Below are 16,265 nucleotides of genomic sequence, written 5' to 3' on the forward strand. Positions count from 1 at the left end.
AGTCAACACACACTGCTGGTGTGCCCCTGCCAAGACCACAGCACCGACTTCATCACCTCCGTCAGCCCTGACAGATGCATCGTCCTCAGCCTTTGTCACTTGGTTTAATCCTCCTGCTGGGAGAAGCAGGAGGAAAGACGAACGTGAAGTGTCTGGATTCATTAGAGGTACCTGTGCTATCTTAAGATTTACAGATGGCGGAGAGATCACTCAGCGAAGTGGTAGAGCCGCTAACAACACATGAGCAGAGGATCAGTGCAGAAATATCCACGTTTATCCAGCAGCAGAACAAAGCTGTAGTCGAGCATGGCGCTTGATTCACACAGGGCAGTTCCCCAGGCTGGATGCCTTCCAGCTGCATGCACAGAGGTTATCAACGCACAGATCGCAAGATCGATTGGGTAACACTCTGAGACACTAGAGTTTTTTTGGACTCTTAGCAACTAAGGTTTATAGAATGGATAGTTCAACCTATCGTCACAAGGTTTGAGCCTGTATGCAACCAACACAGTGCCAGGTAATACACCTTGATGTTGGTTGCCACCCACCAATAAACCGAACAAAGAAGAAGGTTTATTAGGTGAACTAGGTGCGTTTGACTTGATTAGGCGCTTCACAGCGTGGACTGAACGTGATGCATGCTGGTAAAAATTGGTTGTCCTCCAGCGCTGCAAAACTTCTCCAGGTCATGTGACCTTAAAACATTACCGGGGCGGGCCAGCTGCAGTCAGACCGTGCAGATGTTCTCCTCCAGCTGCAGCACCTTGCCTCTCATATGTCTCAACAATGCTTTGATTGGCTGAAGGCTTCAGGTACATGAATAATCTGCTTTATGTTTTTATTTCAAGATTTCAGATGCATTGTCTGCTCCGTATATCCATAAGTAAGGTGTTAAAAACCAAACCTGCAAAATGTCCAATACATGAATAATATCTACCTTTTACCTCGTTATTAAAATGATATGTTAGAATTAATTATATATACATATGATTGTCAATATATAGTATTCACTTAAAACATAATCTTTGGCAGTGCATATCTGTTGGTATCTGTTTCTGTTGTGTGTAATGGATAGTTATTATACATTTTTAGCACATTGTAAGGCACAAATTCATAAAAATAGAGGTACTTAATAGTTCCAGGACAATTTGTGATAAATAAAATACAAGTACGTCAAAAGGTGTAAGAGGAGTGTTTATCATCGTTTTACTAAACATCAACAGCCAGTCTGTGGAACAAGTGCAGGCTAAGAGTTCCCTTCCTACCATCTGTTGGCACCTGCAACAAGCGACTGTTAAACAACAACAAAATTGCTTATTACAAACAAATTTGAAGTCAAGAAAAAAAACTTAAATTATTTCATTATAAAATGAGCTTAAGTTCAGACACTCAAGTGTGTACCTGTATAATTTTATAATTTACTTCCATTTATATATATTATAATTCTGCTTAACAAAATTCCAGATAACAATATCACACTTTGTTGCACTTAAAATGATCATATAGGCTCAGGTCAGGTTGCATAATTACAGTACTTACATGTATTTATTTAACATTGTGTTGTGAGATAAAAGTAAAACATTAATGCATTTTTATTAGGATTTGTGTATTTTAAAATAGAATTTATGATGGATAATTTAAAAGCTGTTGACGGTAATCATAAATAAATACTATTTAATTGTTGTATTGAAAAATATAAACAACACACTGTCATGTACAGAGAACAATTCAGGAAGAACCTCGTGTTTTACAGCAAAGACAACCTAGTACACCATTTTGTAAAAATATGAATACACTGCACAACCTCATCTTATTCCCAAATCAGTACACACCACAGGGTAAATCTCAATGATAATCAGATTATTTATTCTCTCTCTCTCTCTCTCTCACACACACACAAGATTCTGTCTGTGTGTATTCGCAAATAGAGACAGATTTATATATGTTTATATAAAACGTAGAAAATTTTCATATAAAAACATTTTCAACCCACATCTGACAGAAATCTTGTTTACACATAAGTGCTCAATTTGGCAGTGTAAACATTGTGTGTATGTGGGTACATGTGGATTGAGCCAGAAAAAAAGATATAAACAAACGTAAAAAATTGATACAGACTTTGTGTCCCTATTTAAAATCTATAAGTTCTATTTTAACAGCATTGATCTCTCAAATACACTGTAATGCACTGCTCTGTGATCAGAGGACCATCAATATATGAGTGAGTTTAATTCACAATGTATATGGGATTATCTGATACTTCTGAATATCAAGGAAGAGTCTGCACTTTGGTGGGTTCTTTTACAGTAAAGATTTCACTGTAAAGAAGGAAATAATAAGCATCTATAATAATTTGTATCTAAGCACATGCTCTCATTCAGAATTAATAACTAATATTCACTATAATGAGATAAAGGTTGTTCAGACATGGTAGCTGAAGCAAAGTATTTAACAGCTTCCTTTCAGAAAAATGAATTTGAATGCTTAAATAAATTGTTTCTCACACATTTCAGAGAGCAGCCTCGAGCAGGTTTGCATTTATTAAATTTTTCTACAAACTTCCAAACCACCTCCATGTCTAAGGGCCGGTAATCCCCTGGTAAGCAGCTGTGCCAACAACAAAGCCACAATCAATGCCTCTTGACATTTATAGGACAAAACTAAGTGTCTGAACCAAATTTTTTAATCCTGCTCTATAAACCTTGTGCAAATGACCAACACCAATGAGTAAGACATTCAACTATTATTGCTCAGTCACCTGTTACCCTTTACAGCACAATGAAAGTGTGTGTGTGTGTACAAGGTTTGTGTGATCCAGCTGATCCATATCCCTCAATACATCACACATACATTTCAGTAGGTGACATGCCACTTGTAAATATTCATTTGTTACAGGAATAGAAAGATTCTGCAAAAGGAGAACATCAGCCTCTGAGATAATCGGAAAAAGTGGATCCATAATGGAGCGACTGCCTGCAGTAAGATTTATCACCAAGAAGGAGTGGACTCATTGGATAAATATTAATAAACAACCTACGCAGAGTAATTGAAGATGCGCTGTTCAACACTGATCCACCCATGTGGAGCCTAGAGAACACTTTTATAGATTATTTACGGGTGCTGTTGACAGGGTGTGTTCTCTGTGGGAGTTGAGGAGGGAGACGGAGGCAAAGGGAATTCATTTACTGGAAGAATTTAAGCTTGAATTAAAAATTCTCTTTTCTTGCTTGTTTGCTTGGCACAAACAGGAAAAATTCCAATGCTCACTAACTAAATAACAGAGGGTGACACACTGAAAAATGGAAGAGAAATCTGTCCCTTATATCACACCGTGCTGTTTCATTTAAATCCTTTCAGACTCCTTAATAAAATGTCTCCCAATAAGAAGGACAGGTTCGTGTATTTTAGAGAATCAACTTTGATCCTGCTTCAACATTACCAGATCAAACTGGCCTTCAGCAAACCACATCATCTGGGCACTGGCTGGTGTTTGAGTTTTTCAAAATTAGCCTGTTGACGTAATATGGGGTGACCCTATATTTGTGCTGCTCTTAGAAACTGCTTCTGAAAAGGGAAACTGAATAACATACTCATTCAACAGGCAATACTGTCCAGAAGCATTCAGAAGCTCATGTGAATACACACCTTCTTCCCCATTGAAACTGAAAATATTATGAAACATAGGTCAACAGGCTGATTTAAATTCAATTATACAGGTATATGTTCTCCTAAATAAAAACGATTTGAGGGCTGCACCAACTAACCAATGCAATTTCAGTATCCATCATTATGTGGGTAGATACGAGATACACAACATTCCCATGTGTGTGTAAAGTGCAAATTAAATCTCCAAATGCAAAGTCCAAGAGGTCGTCATTGGCAATTTGAGACACAGCATCAAAATGACCCATCAGCATTAAGTGAGGACATCACGTTCGCTTGTTATGCTGTTATAGAACGATCCATTTGCATATTAATGGAGGGGCCGGGGACATCTGAGCTGTGAAAACTAAATGAACGCTCCGCTCTACTCCAGCAGTAATGTGAGTGAGCTCAAGGGACCTACCTCACTCCCTGTGATGCTGGCAGATGCTGCAAAGTGGCTTAAAGTAGAACTATCATTCTGCCCTGTGTTTCTTACAAGGGATCAAGTCACTGTTTGAATATAAAGCAAGTTGATGTTGGGTGGGGGTGGGTGGGTGGAACTCACCAATGGACATAAACACTATATTTGATTATGTGACAAGACAAAGTGCAAAGCGCAACCTTCATAAAGCCACATTCACGTCTCCGATTTCTACGTGATATTTAAAAGGCCTAAATTAACAGGACTCAAAAAACCTATTTATTTAGTATATTTAGATTTCCCCCACCTGTAGCAACCAAATAAACCAAAGATGTGTAGGGTGTGAGCGTAATATATTTCCGTGTCGTACAGCAGAGGGCAACATAAACATGCCAATGCCAAATATAGAGTGATTTAAAATGGCGAGGTATTGGGTTGGATCAAAGACCGTATGTAGAGATGGATGACACGTTTCTTCCCACTATCCAGAAGTGAAGACAAAATATCATCTTGGTCAATTGGAGCCAGAGTCTGGCGTTAGCGACGTCCCACCGATACAGCCAATCAAGAGTGAGTCTCAGCTGTCAATCATGACGTTTCAGCCCATTCTTATAGAATCAAATAATTAAGTCAAACTAAATTTACCTGAACAATTAACATTTCGACGTACATCAGTGCTATAACAAGTACCGTAAACGAGACCATCTTTGAGAACAATTCAATCGACGTGCACTTTGGCTATTAAGTTTGGTCCGTGACCGACCAACTAACAAGTAGGAGGCGGAGTTAATGAACTATACTGCAGCCAGCCACCAGAGGGCGATCAGGACGCTCGGCTTCACTTTTGGGAGTCATGCCGTCCATCTTTATATAGAGTCTATGGGTTGGAACATGGAGCATTAGCGGATGGCAGAAAAGCCTTTGAAAATAAGAGTTTCCTTTGCAGCTGTAGGGACATTGATGTTGACTGAACCTTTAATTACATTTACAATGTGCTGCAAGACGACGAAAAACGCACAATTAGCAGGGTCGTCCTGGCACGATTATCAGTAATATAGCTAATTAAAGTTAACAAACAGAAAAAGGAAAATATGTTAAAAAGTGAATTTTGCTTTTATTTTATTTTATTTGTTTCCATTTAGGCATTCTAACTCTTCCGTGGTTTAGACTGTTCAGGCAAGGACCAATTAAAGGATAAGAAAAAAAAGAACATTGAAAAACAGCGCTTTTTCTGCACCCACATCTCCACTTCTCTCTCTAACTGCCCATATGCTGTCAGTGTCAGGCTGCACTATTACCAGCACTCCTCCGCTGAACCTCCACTGCATAAATGTGAGTATTTTTGTAAGGTTGAGCTTTAAATTCCTCACCATCCAGTTTTTGACAGCTGTCACTTCGACGACAAACAAGGACACGGACAAATTGTGCACTTTGAGCCAGGAGAAAATCTCAGCACCCTCCACACCTTCATATACCCACAGATAAATCACACGAGATTGAGTCTGGATAGCACAGAAAAATCACAATCTGATAAAAAAATAAATAAAAGAGTCAAGATTAAAAGGTAAAAAATGGAGTGCATTCAATAAAGTTCACCGGTGTTATATCAAACATCCTCAATATTGCATTAATTTTAAAATCCCAAATTTGTGTCTTTTCATTTCTATTACCATAGAGAGGTTAGCTACAAAGCCCTACTGGTCCCGGTAGATTTTCATTTTCTTGGCCAATTCATAATAAAGAGCTCAAGATCAGTGCTTCTACAGAATACCACTCCTACCCTCATAACTTTTTTCATTTTGCAGATCTGTTACACAACTCTTGAGCTAGGACAAACTGAAAAGGCAAAATATGTCTCCTTTAAAAATTTTTTCATCTTTTTACTGCTGGTTAAAATGGAATAAGCAGTAACTGTAGTTGGGGTCACATGGGGACACATCAATGTTGTGTGTTCAAAGCCACACTGTACTTTAAACAATCATAAAACAGGGGATTTACCTTGAACTTTTGAAGTTAATCCCAGACTGCAGCCTCACGACATTCTGATAAACCAAAACAGTCAGCAAGCCTAACTACAACCAGAAGAATTCTATAAATGTATGACTTTCAACCCTCACATTGCAGTAGGAATATAGATATTGTGTTAATATGTGCATTTTTATGTGGAGTGTGTGTGTGTGTCTGTGTGTGTGTGTGTGTTTGTGGGTAAGGACTTCTGTGCTTCCAGTGCTAAAAAGACAAACTCATTGGTCTAAACTGCATATAAGTTTCTTAGGCACTTGTTTCATGTGATAAAGAACATACAAGAGATGGACTTCCTCTGACAAGTGATGGACATGTCACATCATTTCATTCTGTTCTTTATATCCCAGCATTCGGACTCTTCATCTGCTCTGTCTCTGCTTCTTTGTCTTCCGGGACCAAAAAGGATTTCACTGTGAATTCAGCTCTATTGCTTTGATCTCTGAGACTGGACGTCATTCACTCTATATCAGGTACAAGGCTCCGTGTGTTTGTGTGTTAACTAGCTCTGTCAGAAGCTCGACTCGGGGACTGTCTTTTTGCGCCCCAGTGAGGTTGTGCTGTAACGAGTCCTCTGCAGGGTGCCGTAAGATGGTTTGTCCGTTGTCAGGCTGCGTGAGGGTGCCGGGGCTGTGGACATGCCATTGCGATGCAAAGATGCTGTCCTGTGCATGCTCGGCTCTGCCTTGGTGGGGATGTTGGACTGACTTTGGGAGCGTTTGATGTCAACCGTCGTACGTCCAACTTTTCCATTCGCCAGCTCATCGCCCAGATGGCCTGAGCCATTAGACCTCTCTCTTTCTGCAGCACTTCTGCCTCCCGCTGCTCCGTTAGACACTGGCGGCCTTGACAGCGTCCTTCGGCCTCCTTCGTCTCCTCCTCTTCTCCCCGACTCATCCTCCTTGGACGTCTTCTGGTCCTTATCCTTCTTCAAGAAGTTGCCTTTTAAGAAGGAGAACAGTCCCTCCTGACTCTTGGGCATTTCTCCTCTTTTGGTCTTAGAGATTTCTTCAAATGCACCTGGATGTTCAGCCCTGTCTCCCCTCTGTCTTCTCAGGGTCCCATCATGAAGGCTGGGTGTGCTGTAGCTGGGCTGAACTCCAGCACTGAACCGCCTTGTTGTCTCTGTATCCTGGGAAGCTTTGGAGGAGCTCTGCTTCCTGGAATCCTTCCTTCTGGTGAGGGTGTTACTGCTAGAGCTACTGCTGATATTCAAGGTGCCCTCATCTCGTGTCTTGCTCCCCTTGCTGCGTCTCAGGCTGGTCGTCTTGTCCAATGGTCTCCTCTGGCCCTCTGGGACCTGTGGAGACTCTGGCTGCTGCTCATCTCTTGCTTTATCCACACAACTCATACTCCCAGCATTGGACGATTTGACATTAGCTACAGCATGGGCCTCAGCAGCTTCCTTTTTGCTGCGCGGTTTGCTCATCAGTGTTACTATTGGGTCCTTTGTGCACCGGGGACGCCGGCCAGATTCCAAGTACTGCACCAGCTCCACAGGGGCAGGATCTTGATCCGGCGGAGACACTGGGTCAGGTTTTCGTCTGTCCTTGGACCCAAAGGACCAGCGAAGGGGAAGTACTTTGCTCAGAGTGTCCTTAGATCTGCTGGGGGTTCTCATACTCTTGCTGCGCCCCTCAAGTCCCCTGATAAATGGCCTTCTCTCAAAACCTCCTAACAATTATTTAGAGAAAAAAATCTGTTAGTTTTCTCATTCAAATGCAAGACCTTTACACACAATTGATCTCAAAATAAACAATCAATAAGCGAATAAACAAATTTTGGGTTTGCTCTTTTACCCTTTTCGTCTTTACAACCATCTTCGAGGAAGACGGGAGACTCTGGAGAGTCGGGATTTGAAGACGGGCAGGTGGTGGACGATCGAGACACCAGACTGCCTCTCTTACTGTCCACTGTGAGGCGGACGAGCCAATGGTCTGACATTGATGAGCTTGTGGAGCCTGTGAGACACACAGAAAGAAAGGGAATACACTGAGAACATTAAATAAACATTACTTCTAAATGGTTAGCTCTGATGTTTAAATCTCAGTGACCTTTGTACAGCCAGAAATAGATCAAATCCATGGTGTCACTTGACTTTGTGGCTTTTACAAGTCTTGCAATCCTTTAAACTAGACGTGTTAAAAAAACATCAGATGTAAAAGTAGCCAAAGAGTAGATTGGCCCCTGTAATGGTTTCATTGCTCTTTATTACTCATGCATGAATGTGAAAGTGCTTTTTTGTGGTACCCAGCTGAAGTGGAAAAACTTGTAATTAGTTCCACCTCCACTTTCATTATTTGTGCCTCCTGGTCTCCTTATCGTCTGAAAACCAGCCTGGACCCGTGAATCGATGGATATTCAACTACTTTTAGAGGCTCAAGGCGGGGGGGATTTAGGGATTACACCAACACAATTAAATCCTGTGAGAGCAAGTCTCCGTCAGCTGGACAGAAAACAAACCTTCATTGAAACTCAGACTATTGATTGGTAGCGATATTGCCATGGCAACCGATATTACAATACGTTACAGTTGGAATTGTTTTTGCATGTGGGAATAGAAATAACACCCGGGGTACAATAGTACATAACAATCCCCTTTTTTCTAAAGTTATGAAATGTGCAGAAATTGTACTTTGATGCATATTTATGTGTAAAATGATACATAAAACACATATTTCCACAGGCCTATGCTCTTTTTCATTACACAGAGTTGAAAAGGTCACCTAAGTGCACTTTATGCATCAATAAATGTACATATTTCAGGGGTCAGACGCCTTCAAATTATAAGGATGAGGGAAGGGATCTTTGTATGTATTTGTTAATTATATGTGTTATGATGTACATTTGGGTTTCTGTAACGACAAATAGGATAAATATGGGGGAAGTCACGTCCCGAGGGAGTTCTTTGTTTTTTGGTGCGGGTTGGCGGAGCGACCAGAGGTTCGAGGGATCGGCGATCACTTAAAACCTTCATGGGCTTTTCTGAAGAAGCGGGATTATTGCCTGAGAGACTTTTAAGGGATTACTGCAAGTATTGAACGTTTTCTGGGCTCCTGGAAGGGGTGAGGACATCGTGGACACTGTTGGGACGGTTTGCGACAACTCACCACGCCACACCTGCTTATCTTTTGTTTGTGGGGACGTCGCTTCGGGATTATGTGATGTACTTGGGGTGGGGAAGTATTGATTGTTTGCGGGTTATGTTATGATCCGGGGGTGGGGAAATATTGATGTTGGGATCTGTATATATAGCGTGTGTCTGATTTTGTTTGCGGGGACGTGTCGAGGTGATGTGTGGGGGTGTTGTTGTTTGGTGTAAATACAGATAATCGTACGCAACCTGTCTTCATTTATTTCGTTTAGATATATATTATTTTATGTGGGGTGGGACCTATGACAAGATTATCGGGCTAACCAGTGATTATTCGTTTGTTATAAATTGGGTTGGCGGCGAGCGCCGTACGCAGCGGGACTAATCCACCCGTGCCTTGAAAATAATGCGTAGTAATTTCCCCCTGGGGTTTTAAACAGGGCGAATTGTTACAGAGTGAATCTTTGTGTCTTCTTTCCTTTCCAGATGTTTTTAAGCTCAGACAGAGATAATGCTGGACGTGAAGGAAGGATGGAATCAAATCCTCCCCCCCCCCCCCCCCCCCCCCTATTAATGTACAATTTCACTTTTACCCCCATAATATCTAAACGTGGTGTGACAATTTAAATATCAACTTTATTTTGATAGCCGTTAAAAACGTACACAGATACTTATATGCTGTTCTTTTGGGTCATTTGGATAGCAAGTCCTTGTACTGTAAACGTAAGGACATTTCATGATGATAAAGGTTGAGACCTTAATGATAGGAGACACTGTGACATTTCCAGTATGTACTCCACCATGAACTCCTCTGAGCAGCCACGACAAAAGGTTTCAAGTTCATCTGCACACATTCTGTAATGTTATTTCAGGCTTTTCCTTACTTCCTTTATGTAACCCTGTCAGTGGCAGTTAGCATGTCATACATTGTCTTAGTTTAAAAATGATCAAACGTTATGAAACTTTTATTGTTTTTATCACATACTTGTACTGTATAAATGCATGTGATTGACAGGCTCTACTCTGGATGCAATTACCTTGTCCATTAACAAGAATTGTAAACTTTTGAGGGTTTAGAACTACAGCTTTATTGATAGGTGAGTAAAAGTGAAATGGGCAGAACGAGTGGGGAAGACAAGCGGCAAAGGGCCAGGTGGATACCAAAACTGCTGGTGCTGCAGGAGGACCCAAGCCTCTGTAGGCAGCACCTAGCCACCTGCTGGCATGGGCGCCTTTCCAGTAGACCTTCTGATTTGTCTTTGTGGATCTTTTGTTGGACTCATTGTGTGTTTGTGGACTTTACCCTCCTTTTACTTGCATTTGGTTTTTAGATTCATATGCTAACACTTTGAGCTTATTTCTATCTGTTTTATTTTGGAGACACCGTTAAGAGCACTTCACTTCCTGTCTGTGTCAGCCTTCCCATGGTTTGTGATTACCTTAAGTGGTTCTCTAATTTATTCAGCGCTTTTCTAGTCATGATGACCACTTAAAGTGTTTTACAGTTTTACCACTCACCCATTCAGACACACATTCAAGCTGTGCATCTGTGAGCAACACTATCTCTATCAAACATTAGGACACAGGCAGAGTAGGATCGAACCTCCGACCTTCTAGTTAGAGGTCGACTAGCCCTCCTGCCCTCTGTGTTCGCATTTCCTTATATTGAGTCCAGGCGTTTCTCTTTGTTTGTCTCGCCAGTACTCTGAACGTTCCAGTATCCTCCTGGTGCTTTCCCCTTGTACATGCCCAAGCACGTTTTTGACAGTGCCATTTTGCCGGTGTTTTTCGATACCGTTGCCTGATCTGACTGCTGATTAATCTCATGAGGGATGAGACACACTTCATTAATATGCATTAGACAGTCCATAAAGACGCAAAGGACAATTTTTCTGTTGCTGAACAAAGAGCATTAGGGCTTTCAACACTTTAAAGGTTTATAATTTTACATTTTCACCGACCTTCACTAAAGAGTGGAGATAATAACCTTTCATTATTTCAGTGTTTCCTATTATCCTCTCGTGTGCCTTTGCATCACATGGTTGAACCGTTTTTTTTCTGTTGACTTTAGATCAACACAAATAGATAAACTAACAGGCCGGAGGCAGGACTGCAGGCTCTCAGTGTTTCCCCAAAGGTTTCTTACACTTTGTTCCCGAATGTCTTTGATGAAGTCAAGGCCAAGGCTGGGCTGCCTCAGTAGGCTATTTGATGTGAAGTGTGCAGCCTGCAATCTTAATCAAATCAGGGTATCCAAGCACAGCATGGGTTTAAACTGTCTCATTAACAAACATGAATCCCAGAACTCTGTACTGCAACTGTACCCCTTTTTGCATAGACTGAAGGACGGCTTTATGCCTCTTTCATTGCAGTGTGTGGAGCTGCTTCAGAATCTATAGCACACTCTTTCTGATCGACAGGGAAAAATATATAATGAGGCCTTTGAATCCAGCACACGTCCACCAGCATTTAAAGTTATAAAACATTTCTAGTTTCCCTGCTGTCACACATTTGAGTGTAGGAGTGGATCATCACGGTGCCTTCAAGCAGGTATTTGACATTGTGCGTCATAATTTATGCATTCCGCGGGGGGTGTCTATGTTTGATTCAAATGTGGAATCATTTTTTCCTTTACGCATCCAAAAATCGGTGTTGCCAATGACGTTTGGGGGCAAAAACACAAAGGACACATCTGCCCTGTGGAGTAGGAAACTATAATTCATGCTTATGTAACAGCTTTACTTTTCCCGGGTGTTGTAGGAGCTGCATTCTGGTCTTAAGTCAAAAAACAAACATTCATTTTGGCTCCCATTCGGTTTCACTTTGTTAAAAGGAGAGACTGTTTGGGTGAGTGTTGGGCCTGACATGAAAATAAACAACGCCTTTCTTTAGGGCACTTCAAGGTCATATTCCTGCCTTGGACACAAAACTCAATAAACTGGTTAATAACAAGTGCCGTCATGAGATTATGTAACAGCAGATAGTTTATAGGAACTATCTTCCAGGCCCCTAATGTTCAAGTATCTTAGCTACTCACAAAGGAGGAAAATCAATGAAACAGGAATTCAAGAACCGGTAGTGACTATTCAAAAACAGCCAGTATGAAGAAGATGCTAAAGGTGGTGAGCAACTACCTCCGCTGTCATTGTATTGAGTAGGTAAATAAAATATATTCTTCAGCGTGTACATGCAACAACTAGGGTGCAAGAAAGAGGACAAAGACATTACTTGGCAGAGGCACAGTCATTGCAAGTGAGCTAAGCCAAGATGACTGTGATGGGTTTAAGAATACTATGATGATATTTTAAGAATAAGGTCATAATATTCTGGGAATATTATGACTCTCTTCTCAATTATGACTATTCTTGTAACATTGCGACTTTATTTTGAAATATCAATTTTTTTTCTTCAATATTGCCCTTTTACGCCTGAGTGTTTTTTCCCTTATAGCAGAAAGATAATGGTTCAGCTAGACCCGTCTCCAGCAGTGTCACAGTGCTGTAAAGATCAGTCTATATAGGTCTCTCCCTTGGATGCAGTCCTTTCAGTACTGCTCCAATCTAACTGCGCAACCTAATCCTGAATGCCTGCGTTTGAAGCACATATACACATTAAATTCAAACATTCTGTCATACATGCAGGCATATCCATTATATCATGTGCTTGGTTATCCATTGAATTATGCATGTTTTCCCGTTTGCTAGTCTTTTGATAGCGTACCTCTGATTGAGCTGCTGGCCGACCATGGAGGAATGGTGTTGCGTCTCTGGTAAAAGAGGATGTAAGCTCCTCTGGTACATACTTCCTCCTCTGGCACCAGGTCGACGCTGCTGTCATCATAACTGTACCACTGGGCATCCACTGAATTTCTACAGTAAGCTGCAAAACCAAGGGACATGGAGAAAATCCTCAAATTTCATCAAGTCAAATTGAAAGAAAAAGGCTATTAGTAGTAGTAGAAGTAGTAGTTATAGTGGTATTTGTATACACACCTTTGCGCTTGGGTTGCAAGTCTTTGACTGCAGGTTGTAGTTTGTGCTCACACTATTGATCTGTGTTTGTCAAAGTTGCAAGCCACATAAACAAAGACCCGCTCGCCGACACACTGAGCTGCTCTCCTCAAATCAATAATGCAGCTGCAGTGGAGAACTTTCTTCAGCTCTGCTTATTGCATTAAAAAAACGCACAGCACGTGTGAGCGTGATGCTTAGTCGATCTGCCCTGGATAAACAAAACTATGAAAACTCTCATGTGGCCGTTTAATTTTGGAGTATTACTGTTAAAACGCTGGTATAAGTCCATATTTTACTTTTATCGTGCTGTAGCCATGTCATAGTGCACCAGAAAAAGCCAGTGAGAGGACACCCAAGCTGTCATGACAACAGCTGCTGCATCCTCCACATTTCCTGCTGTTTCCAGTTCTCTAACATTTATCCTCAAAGTTTTGTTTCTTTAACAAAAGATCTCCATGCGGTCACAGGCCTAGTGTTGCCTCAACTATGTATCACGTTCACCATCCCGCTCGCTGCCAGATTGCATCACCAATCCAGTATATTTGCAATTGCCTTACAGAGGTTGAAGGGAAATAATATAAGACCAAAATGCCTCCAACACTGACAAGAAGATGATTTTTTTATGAAGCTCAGCTCTCTATTCAGCTGCAATATGCTTCTGACATTCAGATACCTTCACTTCAATTCTGACCAGCCTCCCAGTTCATGCTGTTGAGAAGCAGGGATTGTGGAGACTTTAAGCTCCATGCTCACATCTCACTTTACAATTATGACAATGCATGTTGATATGAACATTCATACTCATGAATGGCCTCTGCAATAAAAACTAGTAATAGACTGAAACATATGAGCATGAAAATATTCATAGCAGAGTAAATAGGCTTTAAATAACAAATGATTTGAGGGAATGTATTATAACAGCTGGTGTCTGTTCAACTGTCAAAATGCAGTCAACGCTAAAAGCCACATTTGTAAAAGTGAGTGATGTTTCATGTAGTAAATAACATATTATACAGTTCCACACCTGTATAATGTCCTCCATGCATTCCTCCGTGATGGTTACACACAGCGTAGAGGTCGTACTGATAGTCAAGTGGGAGGGTCATGTCGGGGTGTTGTCCTGACGGCTGCTTCCAGGCTGGGGGCCATGGCCCCAGGTCCAGGTTCCTCATACTCTGACTCCTCTTCACCAGGTGGGGGGCCATGTCCAGTCCAGTCAGGGGGAAACGCACCAAGGTCGACAGCTTAGTCCTGCGCTCACCCACCTGTCGAGTAACAATGTTTCTATTCATGAATATATCAAAAATAATGTAACAGGCTGAGATGTAACTTTGGATCACTTGATACATCCTGGAATCAGTGTGTCACTTAAACCTCATGCAGCTTCCTGCCTGAGTATGTTGAATTTTGCTGAGAACTAAGAGGACGTTAAAAACGACCACAATACATGTTAAGCACTTTGACCACAACCCTCTTCCATCAGTGATGTTGAATCACCTAGGTGTGGATGACTTTGGGTTCCTTGGAGTCAATGTGAAAGAACAGTTGATCGACTTCCTGTTTTTCCTCAGGTAGTTGAAGCAGGTCCAGCTCTAACTTAAACTGATGGTCAATGTGGACAGGGGCACGGCAGAGCATCAATACCAACTGCGTCACTGTGTGGTAAACAAGCCTCACAGCTGACGAGCCCTGCACCACAGGCCAGCAGTGTTTTCAGGGTCTACTGTAATGATCACTCACTCCTGGATAAATCTCCTCTGCCAATGTGATGCTAGACACAGAGTCTGACAGAGTGACTGTCTGCATTCAAATACAATAATCTGGAATGACAGCTCGGCAGATACGTGATCAGATATTTTGATGAGCAGTTATTCAGCGCAGACAATTTTTTTCCCTCATAATATCCTTTAATCATTATTATTATTATGAATATTGGGCTATAGAGGAAACAAATTTAGCAATTTGTGTGCACGGCGAGGAGCTGTGGCATTGACATCCGTGCGTACAAGTTACTGCAGCGAGCAGGACTCTTTGGCTTCACCTTCAGGTAGCAGCTATGCCCTCCATCTTTATATACAGTCAATGTGGGGAACAAAACCTCTGCTGACTTGAAAGCGTGGGAAGCAGAATAACATTTAATAGTTAGCTAAGGGGTTAAGGGGATGTCACTGGTTTGCAGGTATCTATATTTTGGGTATTTATTTATTCATGCTCCCACGGCTCCAGACAGAGAGAACCTTGTTACCGGTGGAGGTGAGGGATATGATTCACTGACTTCTTTATAATTGCCGGGCTGAATGCCGTGACATTGTTAGAGAACATCGTGATGGTAAGGGTGATGGTGCGCCCGGAAATGCTGCATGTTGATAGGCTGCTCTAACCTACATGCACGTTCCATAATGCAAAGAAGTCAGGGACTTTGCCTGTGATAGATGGAGGCGTTGGAAATGTTTATTTCAGCAGCAGAACATAGTTAGAGTTTGGCATCTAGGCTCCAGCCTCACTACACCCCCAGATATGATTACACGGATATAACTGGGAGTGATGAGCAAATATCTTTGAGCCCCCCCCCCCTGTCGAAGGCTGCAGGTGGATGCTGAGGTAGTGGGGGGGCTGAATCGACAGACAGGGCAGAAGAGGCATTGACAAGCAAAGGGAGAGATGGGAAATCTTTGCAGCTTAAATTGGGAGAATGTAGAGAGTAAGGCATGTCACATGATCAAATCAGTTCGACTCCAGTTGAAGGACTGAAGGAGCTCGCAAGCATCGTTGAGTTTGGTGCAGCCATTTTAAGTGGAGTTTCTTCCTATCAGGCAAATAGTTGTTGATCATTTCGTTTCTTGCTGCCCCGACAAAAGCTCAATCGTAGAGAAGATATCGTTAAAATTGAATAACATTTTTTTCCTTTGGCCACTTATGGGAGACTGGAAAACTGCCAAAAAGTTGTTTTCCTTGAAAACAAGGAGGGACATTAGCATTCACTTAAAGTTGTGGTTTTGATTATCTGTCCAATATTCTCTCTTCAAGGCAAGATCAGACCCTGTAGCTGCTGAATTTTATCTTCACCAGC

The 16,265-nt window shown here is 41.6% G+C and overlaps 1 protein-coding gene across 1 annotated transcript in view; it reads right to left on the reverse strand.

Moving 5' to 3' along the window:
- Positions 1-1,176: 1,176 nt before the first annotated feature.
- The window catches only part of usp43a (ubiquitin specific peptidase 43a), a 96,394-nt gene continuing 81,305 nt past the window's right edge, over positions 1,177-16,265 (reverse strand). The window contains exons 13-16 of the mRNA XM_053418837.1: positions 14,220-14,460; positions 12,903-13,061; positions 7,888-8,049; positions 1,177-7,762 (exon numbers count right to left, since the gene is read on the reverse strand). Coding sequence (XP_053274812.1) covers positions 6,600-7,762; positions 7,888-8,049; positions 12,903-13,061; positions 14,220-14,460 — 1,725 coding nt within the window. The 3' untranslated portion in view covers positions 1,177-6,599. The remainder of the gene's footprint in view (positions 7,763-7,887; positions 8,050-12,902; positions 13,062-14,219; positions 14,461-16,265) is intronic.

Source organism: Pleuronectes platessa, chromosome 3 (genome assembly GCF_947347685.1).
Source record: "Pleuronectes platessa chromosome 3, fPlePla1.1, whole genome shotgun sequence".
Classification (NCBI taxonomy): Eukaryota; Metazoa; Chordata; class Actinopteri; order Pleuronectiformes; family Pleuronectidae; genus Pleuronectes; species Pleuronectes platessa.